This window comes from Xyrauchen texanus, chromosome 39 (genome assembly GCF_025860055.1).
Source record: "Xyrauchen texanus isolate HMW12.3.18 chromosome 39, RBS_HiC_50CHRs, whole genome shotgun sequence".
Taxonomy (NCBI): Eukaryota; Metazoa; Chordata; class Actinopteri; order Cypriniformes; family Catostomidae; genus Xyrauchen; species Xyrauchen texanus.
In genome coordinates this window covers 10,110,634-10,133,147 of record NC_068314.1, presented here as the reverse complement: position 1 = coordinate 10,133,147, position 22,514 = coordinate 10,110,634, and the positions used below count along the sequence as shown (strand labels likewise).

Below are 22,514 nucleotides of genomic sequence, written 5' to 3'. Positions count from 1 at the left end.
TTTAGCCATTTATGACCTAATATTGACTTTATGACATGCCAGTCTTAGGCATACTGTGGCAACTAAAAAACAAACACAGACAATATTAAGCTTCATTTAATGAACCAAATAGCTTTCAGCTGGGTTTGATATAATGGCAAGTGATTTTCTAGAACCAAATTAGCAATTTATCATGATTACTCAAAAATAAGGTGTTGGAGTGATGGCTACTGGAAATGGGGCCTGTCTAGATTTAATAAAAAAGAACCTTTTTTTAAGTAGTGATGGTGCTGTTTTTTTTTTTACATCAGTAATGTCCTGACTATACTTTGTGATCAGCTGAATGATACTTTGGTGAATTAAAGTAACAATTTCTTTCAGAAGCAGCTAAATCTGTTCATTATTCCAAACTTTTGGCCCCCTAGTGTGTGTATACAAATATATATATATATATATATATATATATACTGTCAGTGTTGGGGAGTAACGGAATACATGTAATGGGATTACATATTTAAAATACAAAATATCAGTACCTGTATTCCACTACAGTTACAATTAAATCATTGATAATTAGAATACAGTTACATTCAAAGTATTATGATTACAGAAGAGATTACTTAGCCTTTTATTGCCATTTGTTTAATTTAATATTTAGTCCTTTCAGATGGAAATCATTTATTTTCACATCATTCTTATGATGTGTTACATTTATACGAGCAGACAGAGTAGTAAGTTTGGAGCAGAAGTAATAGAAATAAACCTTGTGTAAATTGTTAGCTTTGCGCTAAGCTAAAATGCTATTTCTAGCCATTTTACATGCACATGTTACAAGACATGATCATGTTTATTTTTCAAGAAAATTCTAGTAAGACCTTTGATATTAGGGCAAAAATCATATACTTGATAATATTTTTTGTATTGTTTTCCTGTAAAAATACCTAAAAATCCTTAAAAAATTATCAATTAGATTAATCTTGTTTTAGAAACAACACTGCATAAGACATTTAGGCTTTTTAGAGAAAGTATTTTTAACACGTGTATTTTGTCTTACTCTAATGGCAGAGTTTTTATAGTCAAAACAAGTGAAAACATGTACCAGTACATGTTCGTTTTCTAAATCCAAAGTATTTAGAAAACGTTACTGACCTTGAGTAATCTATCATATTACGTTATAAATAAAATTTTACAGCATGTAGTATGCAATCTGTAGTGGAATACATTTCAAAAGTAACCCTCCCTAAGAGTATGGCCAGGGTACAGGGATCCAGCCCCTGACCTTTCCAAAGTCGATTAGCCTTGGCTTAATAGTTGCACACTATGGCCAAGGTTAGCATGCTAGCTTTAGCACTATGAATGCAGAATGTAAATATTACAAATTACACATTATCTTCTGCACATATCTTACTTTCATTTATCATCGAGTGGTTATAACAACATCTTTTACTGATCTCATGTGGATTCCATTCATAGAGTGAGGCTGAGTGAATGAAGCAGCGTGATCACTATTTCACAGTGATCCCTGAAATATCAGAATTTATGTCAAATCCTGAATTTGTCCTGATTCATCAAACCTAACCAATTGAAATCTAATGAAGCACAAATTTCTAATAATCTTTAGGAAACTGTGTTTCAGTTCCACTAATGCCCATTGAAAGTACTTATTTTCTGTGGTGCCTAAAAAAAAAACAGTGTTCCAAACAAATATTAATCTATATTTATGCTCATTAGAGTTTTGTGCTTTGCCTCTCGATTCACTGGTATTGACATTTTCAGTCCAGTATCTCATGTGCTGTGCATGAGTATGTGCTGTGCGTGAGGAGCACTATTTGTTTGGAGTACTGAGTTGCTACCTATATAGAGTGTTAATCAGTCATTTATGAGATCCTATGTCAGTTAGGATGCTGCCATAGCAAGCAGCTGCTTATGTTGGCAGGAGGCAGCTTATGTATTGGAACCGACCAAATATTTCTACTGTGTTGTATAAATTTTTATCAAAGTCCATTTGAAATGGCTTTACAAAGTGCAAAACATTAGTTGCTACAAGCTTTGACTGCCCTGCACTGAAGATCTTTTAAGCATGCGATCCAGCTTTACATACAAAAGGATTCAGTCATCTCCATAAGTTGCTTTTTGTACTTTTGTTCAGTTAAATCATTTGCATAGAACAGCAGGAAGGTAGTGGCTCAAGGATTTATACAAGTACTCACAGACACATTGAAAACACACCTGCCAGGTGACACATAATGCCTGGGTTCACTGGTGCATATTGTCACATGATGAGAGCTCAACCACTCCCAGTGGACCTTTCTCCAAACTCCGCCCTTAGTGAAGACATACGGGATGAACTCCTACACCAGAAAAGGAGTGTCAGATATCACAGAATTTCTCCAGAATCGGGTGGTGCATAGAAAGTCTGGTGTGATTAAATGTAATCGAAACCTGCGGGCTCCAATAAGAAAAATAAGACGTCAAAACCCCAAACCTTTGAAGACTGGAAGAACTGCCTTTCAAATTATAGAGGTGGGTCTCTTCTCATTGACCTGTGAGTGACTTGTGATGAATACTGGTGAGTTTCTGAAGTTTCAGTATCACTTATACAGAAAAGGCAGCAACTGCTAAATTTAGAAGTTTCTCGGACTGTGTATTCTTGGTTTAAGCACAGCATTAGTCAGCCATAAGCAGTCAAGACATTCACTGAGGGAGTTTAGCAGCTTTTCTGGCAGCTTGTACTCCACCTCAGGTGAGGATCCAGTTTGACTAGTAGCCCTCCCTCAGGAAGAAAGAAGTCTTTGTGTTCTGCTTGAGTGACAAGTTATATCCTGGTGTCTGTTTGAATGTCACAAACATTGAGAAGACAAACACAATGTTTGGCTTATTATATATTATATAACATTTAAATCAGTGTCGCATAAGTTAACACATACATTTTGACACCTCAAATATATATTAAATGATTGGAAAAAAGAAACTAAACTAAAACACATTTTCATAAATCCAAAACTAACTATATTAAAAATGACCTTGAATTAATTTTAGTTTTAGTTTTTTTTTATTTACAGCAGGGTGAATATAGTAAAAGTGGGACACTTTTGGAAATTGTACTTTTTCTTTTTTGTTGTCTCTTTTAATGTTGATCCAAGTGCCACATAATACATTATACTTTTATAGAAAGCTTAGGATAGAAAGCCTACCTTCAAAAAAGCAAAAATTATGAAAAACTCAATAAGAGGAAGAAGAACCTTTGAAGACCCTCTTTTGACCAAATTCCAGATTTTTTCTTGCAGTGTTGGTAAAGTGGTACAGATGAAAAATGATTCTATAGAAAATACCTACAAATGATTTAAAATAAATTTTTATATTTTTATTACACACTTTCATATCATAAATCATCATATGTAACACTTACAGAACATTTTAAAAGAATGTGACCCCTAACCCCTAACCCCTGTCCCTAAACCTAATCTTAAACTTGCCTTACAAAAACAAATAAAAAAACTTTTACAACAATAACCATAGTATCAACATTGTATTTTACAGTAAAATTATAGTAACCCCAAAATGATTGGTTAATTGCATCAGAAGTATGGTTTTAGTCAAAAATACATGGTCACAACAATAAAACTATAGTAAATCCATGGTTAATTTTCATATGAGTTAGTCTCCTGAGACTTTCACAAAAGGAGCGATACAATCTACACACGACCAAAAAAAGCTATCACCCTTTTCGCCCTGGACAAGGAAGGGAATGCGTGCTATCGTCAGACCCCGCCTTTTACCCGTATCAAACCCTTCTCTCAATTTCCCGACCTTCACTGTGACCAAATCACTGTGATGAAATCAACCTTTAAATGTCTTTTTATTTATTTTTATAAGTAGTATTAAAGGAAAATTAAGAGTGGAGACAGGAAAGAGCATAGGAAAAAGAGTGAGACAAAAGGCAAATTTGAACTCTGGTCACTCACAAGAAACAGCACAATCACACCTTCATTACACCTTGCACCACTGCAGTAACACTTATAGAGCAGTTGCAATTAAATTTATGTTTACACAAGACTTTTAGGTTGCAAATCGCTGCTCTGTGTATCAGGTGCTATTAACACCTGGTGCAAATAGTCACTCCAAAATATTTATGTGATGAAAGTGGTTGGTGTGACTGGGTTGAGTTCAGACTGAGGGACAAAACTGTATAGCCTGGTTTTTATTAAAAAATCATATTTATTTTTTTACATTTTTTTTGGTAAAATATAATTCTCAGCAAAGGAACAGAAATAAATCAAGTCAAGTCAAGTGGTTTTTATTGTCGTTTCAACCATATACAGTTAGTACAGTACACAGCAAAACAAGACAACGTTCCTCCAGGACCATGGTGCTACATAAAAACAACAAAGGACCAACACAGGACCACATGAGACAACACAACGAAATAAAATGCCTATATAAAAAACCTATATATACCTATATAAAGTGCACGTGCAAACATGTGCAAAAAGTACGGGACAGTACAATAAATTTCTGACAATGAACAGGACAATAGACAGTGCAGCGCCGACCAGTACTCAGTAGTGCAAAAAGATGACAGTTTCTAAAATGTAAACATAACATACTATGAGATAGTGTTCTATGCACATAGCAGTTATTGAGGTAGCAGACAGTTATAAAGTGACAGTAATTAAAGTGCAACTCAGGACACGTGTGTGTCAAACCAGTCTCTGAGTATTGAGGAGTCTGATGGCTTGGGGAAGAAGCTGTTACACAGTCTGGCCGTGAGGGCCCGAATGCTTCGGTACCTCTTGCCAGACGGGAGGAGGGTAAAGAGTTTGTGTGAGGGGTGTGTGGGGTCAGTCCACAATGCTGGTTGCTTTGCGGATACAGTGTTTTTTGTAAATGTCTTTGATGGAGGGAAGAGAGACCCCAATGATCTTCTCAGCTGTCCTCACTATCCTCTGCAGGGCTTTGCGGTCCGAACGGTGCAAGTCCCAAACCAGGCAGTGATGCAGCTGCTCAGGATGCTCTCAATAGTCCCTCTATAGAATGTAGTGAGGATGGGGGTTGGGAGATGTGCTTTCCTCAGCCTTCGAAGAAAGTAGAGACGCTGCTGGGCTTTCTTGGTGATAGAGCTGGTGTTGAGGGACCAGGTGAGGTTCTCCGCCAAGTGAACACCAAGGAATTTGGTGCTTTTGACGATCTCCACAGAGGAGCCGTCGATGTTCAGCGGAGTGTGTTCACCTTGTGCTCTCCTAAAGTCAACAACCATCTCTTTTGTTTTGTCGACATTTAGGGACAGGTTGTTGGCTCTACACCAGTTCGTCAGCCGCTGCACCTCCTCTCTGTATGCTGACTCGTCGTTCTTGCTGATGAGACCCACCACGGTCGTGTCATGGGCGAACTTGATGATGTGATTTGAGCTGTGCATTGCTGCACAGTCGTGAGTCAGCAGAGTGAACAGCAGTGGACTGAGCACACAGCCCTGGGGGGCCCCAGTGCTCAGTGTGGTGGTGGTGGAGATGCTGTTCCCGATCCGGACTGACTGAGGTCTCCCAGTCAGGAAGTCCAGCATCCAGTTGCAGAGGGAGGTGTCCAGGCCCAGCAGGTTCAGCTTTCCAATCAGGTGCTGGGGAATGATTATGTTGAATGCTGAACTGAAATCTATGAACAGCATTCGAATGTATGAGTCCTTATTGTCTAGGTGGGTGAGGGCCAGATGGAGGGTTGTGGTGATGGCATTGTCCGTTGAACGGTTTGAACGATACGCAAACTGCAGTGGGTCTAGTGAGGGGGGCAGCTGGGTCTTAATCTGCCTCATGACGAGCCTCTCGAAGCATTTCATGATGATGGGTGTAAGTGCGACGGGACGGTAGTCATTGAGGCAGGACACTGAAGACTTCTTTGGCATGGGGATGATGGTGGTGGCCTTGAAGCACGTTGGAACGACGGCGCTGCTCAGAGAGATGTTGAAGATGTCGGTAAGAACATCTGCTAGCTGGTCTGCACATCCTCTGAGCACTCTGCCAGGAATGTTGTCTGGTCCAGCAGCCTTCCGTGGGTTGACTCTATGTAGAGTTTTCCTCACATCTGCCGTGGTAAGACAGAGCACCTGGTCGTTGGGAGGAGGGTGGACTTCCTCGCCATCACGTCGTTCTGCACTTCAAACCGAGCGTAGAAGTCGTTCAGCGCATCTGGAAGGGAGGCATCTTTGTCACAGGCAACTGATGTTGTCCTGTAGTTGGTGATGGCCTGGATGCCCTGCCACATGCGCCGCGTGTCACCGCTGTCCTGGAAGTGACTGTGGATTCTCTGGGCGTGCGCGCTTTGCCTCTCTGATTGCCCGTGACAGTTTGGCCCTAGCTGTTCTTAGGGCTGCCTTATCGCCTGCTCTGAAGGCGAGTCTCGGGACCTCAGCAGCGTGCGCACCTCCGCAGTCATCCACGGCTTCTGGTTGGAGCGTGTGGTGATGGTCTTGGAGAAAGTGACATCATCAGTGCACTTGCTGATGTAGCTGGTCACTGATGCTGTGTATTCCTCCAAGTTGGTAGAATCGCCATATGTTGCAGCCTCCCTGAACATGTGCCAGTCAGTACACTCAAAACAGTCCTGAAGAGCAGAGATGGCTCCTGCTGGCCAGGTTTTCACCTGCTTCTGAAGCGGTTTTGTGCGTCTGACTAGCGGTCTGTATGCTATAATTAACATAACAGAGATGTGGTCTGAGTAGCCGAGGTGTGGGCGGGGCTCCGCCCAGTACGCGCCTGGGATGTTTGTGTAAACAAGATCAAGCGCGTTCGCCCCTCTCGTTGCAAAGTCCACATACTGATGAAATTTAGGGAGCACTGTCTTGAGATTTGCATGGTTGAAATCTCCGGCGACAATAAACAGTCCGTCGGGGTGAGCGTTCTGCAGTTCGCTCATAGCCCCATACAGTTCACAGAGCGCTGTGAATGTTTACATTAATGGCAGAAATTATAAACAGGCTGCACATTTCTAGGTATAAATTCAGTGAAGTGCTTACAGACATGACAAAATGCTTGGTATATGATAGAAAGAAGACATTCTTTTATGATTAAGAATATTTTATTGCAATAATTCTTTAATTCATTATAATGGACATCAAGATCTTGTGAAAAGCTTTAAACATTTTATTTTAGTGAACCACCACTTTAAAAAGTCTGGGGAACTGAAATATTATCGAATTCCAAGAATGACCCACATATCACGGCAGTTTCCTAGTGAAATAAACGCTAGTGGCACAACAACTACAAGTTGTATTTATTTTCACACAAATCACAAGTAATACGGCAGATTATCAAGTTATGATCATTTATCCCTCTGTTCCTCACACAATGCTATATTATGACATCAAAACATAAATATAATTTTTGTATAGAAATATTAAGAAAGGCGATAATTGGTAAAGTTTGCATAACATTTACAAGCTTATTGCAGTGTGATTAAGTTGTGCGATAGCTCAGCTGAAAGAGCGCTGCACTTGCATTACAAACGACTGTGGTAGGAGTCCTGAAGAGCATGCAAGTTGACACGTTAGCCTAAAGTGTCATAGAAGCACCACAAAATGTTGTTGTTGCTTCAGCAATTATGTTTTTCACTTTTAGGGTTGGGATGTAGGTTTTGTTTATTCAAAACTTAATAAAGTATTACCCCCGAAGCCTCATTTGTATGAAAGAATATTTTTCCCCGTTTTGCATTCCATGCACATGACTGTAATAAGCAGGGATGTGCCCAAAGCCAAATACCATATTTGAAAAGGCACCGATAATGATTTAAAATAACGTATTCATCCAAATAATATAAAAAAAAGATTTGATTGATGGATAAAGTGACCTTTAAAATAAACATATCCAAGATTACAACAAATTTATGAGTCTGTAAAGCCAATATTACCAAAGTGCAAACCTTATTAATCAAAATGTGCACAGTGTAATTTCAAATTAGATGGCCACAGACACTTTTTTTTTTTTTGCTCCTTTGCAGAGTTTGACGCGCATTGTGTACAATTGACAATTTAGCCTTGATTTTTTAAGTTAGTGTTTAAGACAGCAGGCTGTAAATAGGCTAAAATAAGTGATTATGTGAAGATTTGCCAAAGTTTGTTAGGTTTGTAAGATAGTTTTGCAAATATCCTGGCTCAATACTTAAAGTTTCCAAATTCCACATCTGTATATTACTCTTTGTATTCAGGGTTATATAACAAATTATTTTTACTGATCTACTACATAAGCTTATTATTATTATTATTATTATTATTATGTTGGCTTGAGAAACCAACGTATGCAATTAATCATTTTTCTTATTCCTCTATGACAAAAATTTCAACTGCCTCTCCTCCTAGAGCTTTAAAGCTATAAGAACCAAACTCACCACAGACCTGGAAACTGTTCTAAAGTTTGTTGCTGCATCTTTTCTATCTGATCCGACTTAAGTTTTTTATATAAATGACGATCAAAATTAAAAAATCCCATTCACTTACATTGGTTGAGCAAAAATCCCCCTCTACTGGAGTAATTCTGTCTACTAGAGGGTGGAGCCCCAGGACTTTCATTTTCCATCTGTTGAAAATAACAAATACATGCATGCTACAAAGAGTGACACAGATAGCCAAGCCAAGAACATTCAAGCGATTTTACACCAATCAAGTGCAAGAACACACGAAAGGATTCAATTCAGTGCTCACAAAAATATTTATAAACAGTTACAGTTCTAATAGTTTTATTATGTGCCTAGATAGTCTTTCAAATAAACTTAGTTTACCCCCCCAAAAAAAAACATTCTCTCATCATTTACTCACACTCATTCCATCCCAGATGTGTATGACTTTCTTTCTTCTGCTGAATACAAATGAAGCTTTTTAGAAGAATATCTCAGCCCTGTTGGTCCTTTCAATGCACATGAATGGTGATCAGGACAAAAATCACATAAATGCAGCATAAAATTAATCCAAACAACTCCAGTGGTTTAATCTATGTCTTCAGAAGTGATATGATAGGTGTGGGTGAGAAACAGATCAATATTTAATTTGTATTATTATAAATTGCCCTCCCTGCCCAGTAGGGGGTGATGTGCTTATGTAAATCACAAAAAAACAGAAGAAGAACTGTTAAGAGAGAAGAGTGCTTATGAAAGTGAAAGTGGAGATTTATAGTAAAAAATTACTTAATTATTGATCTGTTTCTCACCGCTTCTCATTTACTTGCATTGAATGGACCAACAGAGCTGAGATATTCTTCTAAAAATCTTCATTCATGTTCTGCAGAAGAAAGTCATACACATCTGGGATGGCATGACAATAAGGAAATTATCAAATATCCCTTTAACATTCACTTATTTTTACAATATACAATGAAGTCTTATGACAAAGTGAAAAACTTAGTGAACGCTGTATGTGGAGTAATGACATGGAGAGCTTAAGTAATTTTCAAGTAATTGTATATATTTCATATTTTTTCTGTGGTCTTGTTTTATTGTTATCATCGAGTTCCAGTACAGGTTCAAGGTTCGGCTTTCTGAAGCCAACGTCAAAGTTAGCTTTTAGTTATTATTATTATTCTATTATTACCCAACAATTTCCAAGAGTATCTCCTCCTAGAGCTTTCAAGCTACAAACACCAAACTCGCCACAGACCTTTTCTAACTTATCAGACTTCTGGTATTCCTGTATCGGACTTCTAAACAGGACTGATTTTACATTGACTCCCATTCAAGTTGTGAAAAGAGGATTCAATCTAATTCCTATCTCTCCACCACTCATACTTTCTATCTATCACACTCTTTTCTATCTTTCATCACTCCACTCTTTTTATTCTTTCTTTCACTCCATCACTTTAACACCCTAGCAACTGTATACAACCAAGCAACCATTTAGTGCACCCTAACAACCAAAACCAATTGACTGCCATTCAAAATGGCATTCAGAATGTCATAAGAGTCTTCAGGTTTGACTCAATACACTCAGTCCAGCAAGCAGCCTTTTTAAGATCACCCTAACAACTTCCTAGCAACCAGATGGACTTACAATAACCGATATCAAAACACATATCTCTGTACCACAACATCATAGAGACTTCAACTTTGGCTTATTTGACTCAGACCAGCAAGGAGCCTTTAAATATCATGCTGGAAATTACTTAGCCACACCCCAGCAACCATTTAGTGCACCCTAGCAACCAAACCCCATTGACTTCCATTTAAATGAGCTTAGATGGATATCTCCGGATCAGAATATCATCGAGACTTCATTGTTGGCTCGAAAGACTCAGGCCAGCAAGAATCCTTGATAGTATAACCCTGGAAACTGCCTAACAACCAAATGAGCTCACCCTAGCAACCAAGTAACAAAACATATATCTCTGCACCAGAACATCGTAGACACTTCCTGGTTGACTTATTTCACTCAGGATGCAAGTAGCCTTGATAAGTATCACCCTGGCATCTGCCTGGCAACCAAGTAACAAATCACATATCTCTGCACCAGAAAATCATAGAGACTTCAGAGTTCATTTGACTTAGGGGCAAGGAGCGTTTGAGTATCACCTTGATAACTGCCTAGCAATGAGATGGTTACCCTAGCAACAAAGTAACAAAATCAAATATCTCTGCACCAGAACATCGTAGACACTTCCTGGTTGACTTATTTCACTCAGGATGGCAAGTAGCCTTGATAAGTATCACCCTGGTATCTGCCTGGCAACCAAGTAGGGTTACCCTAGCAACCAAGTAACAAATCACATATCTCTGCACCAGAAAATCATAGAGACTTCAGAGTTAATTTGACTCAGGGTAACAAGGAGCGTTTGAGTATCACCTTGGTAACTGCCTAGCAACGAGATGGTTACCCTAGCAACCAAGTATCAAAATCACATATCTCTGCACCAGAACAACATAGAGACTTACAGTTTCCTTAATTTGACTCAAAGTAGCAAGACGTCTTTTGATTATCACCTTTGTAACTGCCTAGGACTTCTTGCAGCTGGCTGTCTATCTGTATGATGTTCCTTCTATCTGTCTGACTGTAAGACCTTTAAACTTCCAACTCTTCAAACTATTTTAAACTTTCAGGATAGACGTCAAATTATTCCTTTAATTCTTTCAAACAAATCCTATAACACAAATAAATTATTCTTGAACATTTCTTAAACTGCTCCTAAATGGTTAATACAAACATGTAAATCAAAATCGATCACTCTTTATATAACGTCTTCCCCAAGCCAGTACTTTAGTTGCAAAAGGCTGTATTTCATGTAAGCATTGTAACAGTATAGTAACAGTAAACAGTTTAAACAAGTTACAGTGGCCCCTCAGCAAACCAGAGCAGAAGGGAAAAAATATTGGTTTACTGTTTATCACATGCTGAAACTTTATTTGGACTGAAACTTCATGAAAAATCATGTGTTATAATGCAACAGTCACATGAATTCCTCTACACCTGAACATCTTCAGAACATTGAATCTTAGTGACACCTGTGCTAAAAACAAGCTAGATGCAGCGCAACACATGAAACAGAACATAGGTGTATTGAGGTGCATTTTAAAATATCAAAGCTCTTTTTAACTTGTCACGGTGTTTAAAATCCATCGGTCCTGTGCAAGACTCGAAAGAAAAAGCAAGAAGCACTGCAGCAGTCAAAGATGTCCATCTAGCATGTGATCACATCAGAAAACAATTGAAACAGTGCTGACATGCTCAAAAACATATTTGGTGTAAGTAGTCCCTGCGATCTCTTAAACTTTACAAACATTACTTTCTAACTTGTTACAGTCAACACTGCTTATCGCATCTGAATGGATCAACTCAACACACTTTCCAATATCTCACAAAAACATGCATTTTGACCATTCACACACAGCCACAAGCGCAAGTAATTAGCACTCTTCTTGCATTCACGCACATACTAGAAAGCAGCTGCCAACAATACAGTACTGTGGGTATTGAATTACGTTTGTATTTGGTATAATACTTATAACTCTAGGAATCACGCATCTTTCTCATTCTGTTATTAGTTGATGGTTAAAATTCTAGTGAATGTTTTATTTTCTCTGTTAATTTGTTAAAGGAATGTAGACTTTCTCTTTATGCTTTTCTTGGCCATTGTCTGGTTTTGTCTAAGATTAAGTATAGAATGAGCAGACTGGAATGTTTTTTTTACAACTGTGATGCCAGGAAAGTCAGACGTCCCTTAAAATGACACAGAAAGGTACATATTACATCACACTAAGAGACATATAAAATAAAATAAATATAAATTTGGATTAATTAATAACATTTTCATGTTGCTAAACAAAAATGCACATTTTCTGAATTATTTGTTTATTTTCCATTTTCTAATTGTCCATAGATTCATACTATTTTTCTGTTTCATTGCAAATGATCTGTGCTACAAATTAAGACCTCCTATGATAATCAGTACAATATAACAGCATAATAAATTGTGTTTACTGTATATTGTATATTTGTGTATTGTTAAAGGAGAAGTTAAAACCTTGATTATTCATGTGCTCAGTCAGATGCTTCTCTCAGGTCAAAGTCCTACGTGTATTGTAGCCACTGGCTATGGGTGTGTCTGAGATGATGTAATTTGACCCATAACACCACACACTCCCTTTATATTTTACCTCATTACTAATCATTTAATGAATTTGTCAGTAACCTGCACACATATATTATTCACAAATTTGCAGATTTTGCTTGTTAGAACAAAACATACAATTTTATAATTCATTATTATTAATATTCTGTATATAAAAATAATATAGTCATTGCGTTATTATTATTTTTTCTATTTACTTAAGGCTTGACAAAGATAATTGCTGTCATTACTCCTTAAGCTTTCAAGCTTGATCAGGATAACTGTGGATTCAATCTACCGGTATTTGTTTCCAGGCCAGTGTTAAAGTTTAAATGGGTCAAGTTGACCCAGGGGTCCATGTAGGGGTTAAAATTCCAGGCAAGTCTTTGTCAAGCCAACATTCAAAGTTTGTCTTGATGAACTTCGCTTATAAATCTTTTTTTTTCTTTTAGATTAGAGAACAAATAATGGTATCTGTACCTTGATTTTATTTTGTCAGTGAGTTAGTGTGCAACTTTAACATGACCAGAATTTGTGAATTAATTTAATGAGTAAATAAAATCCCTTTTACACAAAGTTGACCTCTAGGTTAGTCTAATATGTTGTAAGGTAGATGATAACATTATGATTACAGCAGGCTAATTTTATCTATTCTTTTTTGCTTTTATGTTAAAGGTATGTTATCTTATACAGTAGACTATTATATATATGTTATGCTTATTTTACTGGTCAGATAATGTCAGTCATTTGTATTGTTCTATCATAAAACACCTGGGAGAAAACAATAGCACAAAAAACCTTTAATATTTGGTAATCTTCAGTTTAATTGTTAATAAAGAAAGCCGTTTGTGACATTGTGTATGTGCGCAGTCGAATGTATTAAGAGCATAACATTGATGATCATACCCTATCTGGGCAGATTTTCCAGTTTATGTAAAAGAACTAGATGCTCGTGAACAACATGTCACACACAGTTTGAGATGTTGCGGAATTTGTCATTTGGATCTATAGTGTTTTTACAGGTTTGACATGTTAGTGTTTACAGTGTTGTAAGTATAAAACCAGTTGTCCCACAGCCCTTATCAGACAAAACCCAACCTGACAAGGTGACAGGACCATGACATCACCGGGGATGATGAGTAACTTGTGCACGGTGGTAACCAACATCTTGACCGGTGTGCTCACACAAAGAACAAACACGAAACACGAGACAGACAGGGAATGATAATGCCACGGTCCCATCATATAGAAACCCAACATGACAAGGTGACAGTACCCACCCCCACCCCAAAGGGATCACCAAACATGACCTCCGTGGCCGTGGGCACTGGCAGCAGAAGGGAAATGGCCTCAGTGACCGTGGGCACTGTCAGCAGCAGGGGAGTAGCCTTTGTGGCCATAGGCACTGGCAGCAGCAGGGAAATGGCCTCAGTGACCATGGTTGCTAACAGTGGCAGGGGAATGGCCTCCATGGCCATGGTTGCTGGCAGCAGCAGGGGAATGGCCTCCGTGGCCGTGGATGCTGTCAGCGACTGAGGAGCTGTCACCTGGTTCCTCCTCCACCTCCTCCAGGCGATGATATGTACATCACACTGTTGCAGGGCTGGATCTAATACTCGGCATAGCTTTGTGGCAAATGCTAAGAATGTCGCGCAACAAGCACGTCCATTGTCCCACATGATGGCTCCCCAATCAGCAGCCCTTCAGGTGAGGCGCAGGATGACATAAGCCACCTTCATTCTCTCTGACGTGAAAGCAGAGGGCTGTGATGTGAAGAACAAGGTACAAGGGCTGGAGGGGGAATGCGGAAGTGTTGGGCTGGAGTCAAGTCTAAGTCTTTAAACAATCGAGTCTGAGTCCAAAAGGGGCTGAATCGAACTCAAGACCGAGACTATAACAGACCTAGTCTGAGTTGAGACAAGGCCCGAATGAATCTGTTCATGAATCCGAATTAAAATTGTAACCGTATACTCAACAGCAATATTTTAAACTTATTTTAAACTTCACAACTAAGAAAAACAGTTTGTCAATATAAATGTAACAAAAACACCTCTGTTGCCTTTCATATATATACAGTATATATTATGATTTGTATCCTGCTAAACAACTTCAAACTGTTTTCAGAATGAAAGCATATGCTTTTGGAGAATTAAGACAAAACTGTCCTTCAACACAATTCTTATTGCGTTCTGTTGACATTTCAACAATTTTTTGTTTTTCCCACTTCACTCAAACATAGACTAAAGAAAGTGAAAGCTGCATTAGTCATTACATTCAAGGTTATTATGTTTTGAAATTTAATTTAGTTTTTATTTCTACAACATTTGTCAATTCTATTTAATTTGGTTTTATTTAAAATTATCCCTATCAAAGAAATAATAGTCTATACTGAGCTGACTGATTTGGGAAAATACAGTACATACAAATGTTCAACACAGTTGTAATTAGCACTCACTGAGAAGTTTTGTCTAACGATTTGACTGCAAATCCTACATCCAAAAACACTCAAAAAGCTCACTGATTATATTTGGGCCATGTTGTCACGGACATGATTTTCAAGTTAATTTGCTGGAAACTGCACAATGCAGGGTAGTTCTGTGTAACGTGTGCTGGTGCTGGCAATGACAATGCAGATGAAGACGATGATGAACTGTAGAACCCAAGTGCAGTTTTATTAACAAAAGTGAGATCTAAAAACCATAACTGCAAACATGAACAAAGATAAACATGAATGACTAGACAAAACTTGACATAACTTGGCTTGACCATGAGACAAAAACATGGAATGCTGTACACCAACAAAGTTACATTCACAAACAATTCCTGAACCTGATACAAAGGAAACATGAGACTTAAATACATGGTCAAGGGAAACATCAACCAATGAACAGACAGAACTATAAACAAGATAACAATACAATGACTATGAACCAATGACATAACAGAACTAATAACAAGACTATGAACCAACAGAAACAAGACACATGAAAATGGGAAACACATGACAAGATCACATGACAATGAAACAGGAAATACCATGACATGGAAGTATATTTCAAAATAAAAGACATTATCACAAAGCATTGCATGGAAACATGATCACCTCTAAACGTGACATTCTGCATGCTGTTTGTGTACCTAAATCCCTGATGTGTCCATGTGCGTCTCGCAGCAGCTGCCGCAGAAGATAAAAAACAAAATCTGAATAATTTATATTTGCTTGAGTGGCAGCTGCACCGGTCTGCAATTAGTCTGAAATCTTTAAATACCTACCAATGAAATTTCATTTAACTCTGCTTTAACTGCAAAAACATGGAGAATAAAAGTCATACATTTTACAGAATTGTCCTTCAAAAGTGTCAGAGATGTTTTAAGTGCATAAGTTACCCAGTGGATTACAATAAAAATAAAGTAAAATAATAAAAATAAAAGTTTAAAATAATAACATTATAACCAACTAAATTAATCTTGTAACATGAAGTTTAGCTTCATACACAAACACTGTCATTGAATAATACATTTATTTTATAGTTTATAATTATATTATAAACAAAAAAATTTCATCAATGCTTTGAAAATAGTCAATCAAAAATAAATATGTGCTATTTATCTGTTTAGAGTTGCTGTCTGCTAGAAATATCACTTTTCCCCCGACTATTTAAAAGTTACACAGTTAATTCATCAAGCTATTTTGGACCAGTTCAAGCTGACAACACTTCGTGGACCACAAGAGACTATAGAAGCCTACATGTGTAGAATCATTACACCTTTATTTCGATATGCTGTTGTATGTAGTAAACTGTGAGAGACATGACATGGGTGACTTGACTCAATGAAGTTCTTGATTTTAAGTTTTTATATGTGAGCACCGTCTTGGCTGCACAAACGCCACATGCCCTTTTACCAGTTGTCAGGTCCCGTTTCATGTGAAACTGCCTTGTTTAGTTTCTATTACATTGAATACATACCCATCTTCATGTTTTCGTCGTGCCAGCCACCTCGGTAATCGATGTTATATAGTAGTCTCTGTAGTAACATTCAGGTGTATTGGTTGACTGATGAGTGTGCCTGTGCACACTTGCTTAAACAGTGAAGCAACTCTGGCTACATCTAAAACATCTATTTATTTATTAATTTTTTCATTGCATCACAAATGTCATGGACTCGAATGGAATTGGAAAAAAAAATACAGAGTCCCAAAGGCTCAAGTCCAAGTCAAGTCCAAGTAAAAATGGATCCGAGTCCATGAAAAGTCCAAGTCCATTAAAATTGGACTTGTGTCTCAGACTCGAGTCCAATTCCAAACTCGAGCACCCTAACTATACTGCATACCCTAACACAGAGATGTTAGGAATTAAGCTTCTCCTTCAGCAGCTCAAAAACTTACTGGCACTCTGATGACCATAAAGCACTAAACTCTCTTTCTGGCACCAAATTATTGATACACAAGTTCAGTAAATCATGGAAGGGGCCGGCAATTCTAGAAAAAACCTCAATAAACTTTCTGTAGTAACTACAGAACCCTAAGAATGAGCATAATTCCTTAACTGTATTGGGAATTTTTCATTGCTTGACCACTTCAACTTTACCTGCATAAGTACCAGTACCTCGAGCTGAGATCTGATGACTTAAGTAAGTGTTTCTGCAAGAAATTACACTTTTCAGGCTTAACTTTGAGACAGGTTTCTTTTAGTCTGTTAAAGACTACTTCCAGTCAAAAGGGGAAAGGCGCTGAGTGCAATCGGTACACCCGGTCAGTTGTTCCGCATTACCGAGTTCTACCGGCTCGGACCTGAGAGAACACGGGAGGAGACCGACTCAACCCTGAGATTGTAAAATCTCGTAAAGGTATTGTGTGTTTCCCAACCCGCTGCTCTGCATATGTCTGCTAGGGAGGTGCCATTGGCCAGTGCTCTCGAGGATGCACTTCTCGTCGAGTGTGCTCGAAACCGCAAGGGGGCGGGCACGGCCTGGGTGTGATAGGCCAATGCTATGGCATCAACAACCCAGTGGGAAAGCCTCTGTTTGGAGACAGCGTTCCCTTTCTGCTGTCTACCAAAGCAGACAAAGAGCTGCGTGCGGTCCAAATAAGTATGCAAAGCACGCACTGGATTCAGCAACGAAAAGGCTGGGTCTTCCTCCTCCTGGGGCAGCGCTTGCAGGTTCACTTCTTGGTCCCTGAAGGGGGTCATAGGAACCTTGGGTACGTAGCCCGGTCGCGGTCTTAGGACGACATGAGTGTCTGCCGGACCGAACTCCAGGGAGGTGTCGCTGACAGAGAACGCTTGCAGGTCCCCAACCTTCTTGATGGATGCGAGCGCGATCAGGAGGGCCGTCTTCGGACAGACGGGGAACAATGCTGTGCAACGCATTCAGTGTAAGCAGCATGATTGATAATAATGGGTTTTGGTTTTGAAAGGCTGCAAAGCGCCACTCAAATCAGGTGTGTAGACAGGGTGTCTTCATTTTGAAAACGATTCGGAATGGGATACTATCAAACTACTCTTACTATTTCTAGCATAGACTAATATAGTAGAATGAGTAGCATACCATTCCAAACTCAGCCATTGGCTCTTTTACCTGTAAAGCGGAACTTCAGTTTCTTCCATTCATTTGAATTCCAATGAAAACGTTTCTGACGTTACGTCTCCTCAGCTCCCGAGGGATTGTGGGATAGAAAAGTGTCCAGTCAATCTGCGCATCAGAATCTCACCATAAATATTAAGTCATCTGGGTATTTCTTGCCTACTGTTTTATGCCAGTGGAGCAGACATACTCCACTGGCATGCGGTTTTAGGCATACTATATACGTAGGCTGTGGCGATACAATCAAATTTCATTATATCACAATACTCTTATCACAATATTATTTTATAGTTTAGATCCATGTGTCGATATTTATGTTGAACTAATTGTGTATTCATATCATGCTCAGGATTTCAATAAAGAAGAAGAAGGTTGTCTAAAAAAGTGCAAATTCTGAAAGTGGTGTCCCTATGAGGTGTGAGAGAGACTGAAACTGAGTCTGTTTCTCTCACAGACATGCTGGGCCACTCTCACACGTTTGGATCTAGAGACAGGGCAAAATATTGATTTTCTGTAAATTCTTAAAATTCTTAGACTGCTCTTTTATGTTATGTGCAACCCTCTACAATGGAACTAAATCACTCATATATGCGACTAAAATGTATGTGATTTGTCAATGGCAAGCCATTTTTCAGATTTCACTCAGTGTTTTAGTAGTGTAGTGGCAATGAATTTCAGCTCTGAGATCTTTTCACTGCATGTTGGGAGAAAAAGTTTGGTGTGTGTTCAAAGACGAGATCCACACAATTAATTTATTATTGAATAATATCTCTTTAAATATCCTCTCAGTTCTATACAGTCAGTTATTTTTCAAAAACAACATAAGAAACATTTAATTCTAATCATGCATGGCAAGGATGCTAGAAAAAAGCCATTGGACCAAAACACTTTTGTCCCTACTGCTGATCTTAAAGAGATGGTTCAGTTTTAGCACTTGTTCTACATAACAATGTAAATACTTGTAAATAGGCATTTAAAAAAAAAAAAAAGCTAAAATGTGACTAAATTATGAAAAGCTAATTAAAAAAATAACAATTTTAAACGCAATATTTCTGTAATTTTACCAAGTTAGAAGGTCCACTATATAATTAATAACAGGACTAGGTGAAAAATAATTTATTTCATACTGTATGTAAGCAAAATGGACATTATAACTGAAATAAACCCAAATGAAGTGGAATGTACTGTACTTCCAAACACTTTTGTGGTTACTGTACATATGTAGAGCTTGGATAGTTTTAAATAAATTAATGGAATACGTTTTTAATTTTAATCTGGAAAAAAGTGTTTCTAGAATCAGATGAATCTTCAAATGGCAAACTAAGGGGGCAGGCCATGTCCACAATAATACATTTTCAATTGAAAATGCATTGATTTTGCTATACATCTACAACTTATCCACACCAAAAAATGAATTCCTTCACCAAAAAAAAAAAAAAAAAAAAGACCTATCAAAAACACTCAAAAAATGCATAATCTTAAAATTTTATTATGGATGTAGCCTTAAGCTTTTTGGTAAAGACAAGCATATTGTACTACTTTTTATTTACACTTATTAAGAAGAAAGTTATTTAAAATGTGTTTATTGGTGAACTGCTCTCACTGCTGTCACAACCAATCATGAACTTAAACATTTGGCCTATTTGGCCACATGAACTGTTATTTGTTTTGTTGTGCCTGTGTTCATTTACTCATTGCAGGTAATTTTTCCTCTCATCAGTTTATTTGGAGTGTTGTCTGAGGAGGAGATGGACACGGGGACGTTTAGCCGGAGACAGTGGGCATCAAAGTCATTACGGATCACAGCTAAAGAGCTCTCATTGGTTGGCAGCCATGGCAAGAGTCCTGCCATTGCTGAACGTTTTTCCAAGTAAGTGATATTAACTTTTTCTCTCACTATGAACATACTATTATGAGCTTGGCTCTAGCCGTGCTAATGTTCCAATAGGAAACATTCACACAATAGCTCTCTTAGAGCTTAAAAGAATAATTCACCAAACAATTTAAATTCTGCAATCATTTACTCACATCATGTATGACTTTCTTTCTTATGCATGATATAAATGTAGGGAATTTAAAAGGGATAGTTCACCCAAAAATGAAAATCCACTCATCATTTACACACCTTCATGCCAACCCAGATGTGTATGACTTTCTTTATTCTGCAGAACACAAATTAAGATTTTTAGAAGAACATTTCAGCTCTATATGTCAATACAATACAAATTAATGGTGGCTAGAACTTTGAAGGTCAAAATGGCATTAAGGGCCTGTGATGATGACGTCACCACTAGAGCGCTAGCTTTGTGCTATTCTATATTTACTTGCGGTTTGTTCTGATTTCACAAAATTGTATTATTTGTTGCATGCTCATGTTATATAGGTGTTGATGGACAATACCAACATATATAGTTCAAATTGTTAATGTTTGGTAAGAAGAGTCATGGACTGTTTAAAATTATTTATTTATTGGGGAATTCTGCATATTGTAGCACTTGTTAGATCCTTACCTGTTTTGGGGGTGGGTTCTGGTAGCATTTTCTGTGAGTGCTATTATGTGTTAAAATGTCTTATTTATGTTGTGATTGCTTGTATTATGATGATAATGTGGCGAAGAAATAAGCTTTTCAACATGTACTTTTTGTATTTAGGTGGCAATGTTTTGCTGTGGAATTTCATGATTAGTGTTATAGTTCTCCTTCTGTCACTCACTCGGCATTGTGTCGATTGTAGTGACACAATGGGCTTCTTTCGGGAGCCTTGGATTCCTCTGAATATGAAAAAGGCCAACAACAAATTGGCGAAAGGTATTTGCATGTCCTGCCCCCGGACATACGGGTACAAAAGGCAGGGATCGTGCATCTGTTCAGTCAGATTCTTTCTTCGGAGCCAAGCGGTTGTGTGTGTTCAGTGAGCTGAAACTTCACTCCTTTCCACTCACCTCTAAAAGAGAGCTTTCTTGTTGGATCTACGGCGCATTGCCAGTGGCTTTCTCCTTCCTCTGCACGCCAGTGCAGTCCACGCCCCTGGGCGCTTCGACAGTTGTCCTCTAAAAGAGCAAATCTCACTTGGCGTCGAATGTCTTTTTAAAGACACGTCTTTTTGAAGAAGCCCTTCCACCTTTGTGTTGTTCCTGGATGCAGCAGATATCTCTCCACTTCTGACAGCCAAAGGCGCTGCCTTGTGTGGCTGGGTCGCGATCACACTGAGGCAGCGTTTGTGGATGGTTCATGTACTCATTGCGAGAACCTGACCATGGCATCATTGCAGTCGCGACTTTCCTTTCTCAAAGGAAATGCCACTCGCCTGACGGCCAGTCTGTGGTCGGTGTCGCGGCGTCTGACGCGGAGGTCTCAGCTGGGCTGCCGCCTTCGGGCTAGTTCGAGGCTGACGCTCAGATGTCCGATATGCTTGCTCGGGCCGTTGTGCCAGCAAACGCTGTTCTCACGGCACGTCGGCAACAGAACTTTACAGGCGAAGTGGCACTCGGGATGTAGAAACTTCACCTCATCGTCCACATCTGTACAGCGTTCACAACCCCGGCTGGCTGGTTCTGACAAGTCCAGAGGACACCTCACTAGGACCACCTCATCAGTCACTAACCTGCCCCCAACTGGATATGCGGAGCAAGGTAAGTGCCTTGAGTTCTCTCTGAACACACATGCCTCAGGTCGCAACTTTGCCTCCCGATGCAAAATTACCTGCTCCCCACCACTGTGAAGCCCCATCAGGTATGTCAAAAACAATTGTCAATTTAGTGCCCCTCGCGACAGAGTTTGGACGCGTGGTTTACGCTTTCCAACCCGTTGCGCTTGTTGGCGAGGTCTGCCTTGTTTCAGAGGCATCTGCCGCACTTCGGTGCACGCCGAAAAAGTCAGCACCATGCATGCAGAAATCGCTACCCTTTTGCAAAAGGATGCGATAGAGCCTGTCCCTCCAGCCGAGATGGAGAAGGGTTTCTACAGCCCTTACTTCATCCTACCCAAAAAAGGAGGTGGACTGTGGCCAATCTTGGACCTGCAAGTTCTCAATCAGGCTCTGCATAAACTCCCGTTCAAGATGCTAACGCAAAAACACATCCTAACATGCGTCCGGCATCAAGATTGGTTCGCAACGGTAGACCTGAAGGACGCATACATTCACGTCTCGATCTTGCCCTGACACCGACCCTTTCTACAATTCGCATTCAAGGGCCGAGCGTACCAGTACAAAGTTCTCCCCTTCTGCCTGTATCTGTCCCCATGCATCTTCACGAAGATCACAGAGGCCGCCCTTGGCCTGCTAAGGGAAGTGGGCATTTGCATTCTCAACTTCCAGGCATTATGCATCCACAGGGACCAGGTGCTCAGGCACTTCAGCTGTCTTGGGCTTCAG

General features: G+C 39.0%; 1 protein-coding gene across 2 annotated transcripts in view; it reads left to right on the top strand.

Moving 5' to 3' along the window:
* The first annotated feature begins 2,330 nt into the window (after positions 1-2,330).
* Positions 2,331-22,514, top strand: part of lima1b (LIM domain and actin binding 1b) — a 106,997-nt gene continuing 86,813 nt past the window's right edge. For both annotated transcript variants that reach the window (XM_052111696.1, XM_052111695.1), the window contains exons 1-2: positions 2,331-2,502; positions 19,861-20,010. In XM_052111696.1, coding sequence (XP_051967656.1) covers positions 19,889-20,010 — 122 coding nt within the window. In that variant the 5' untranslated portion in view covers positions 2,331-2,502; positions 19,861-19,888. The remainder of the gene's footprint in view (positions 2,503-19,860; positions 20,011-22,514) is intronic.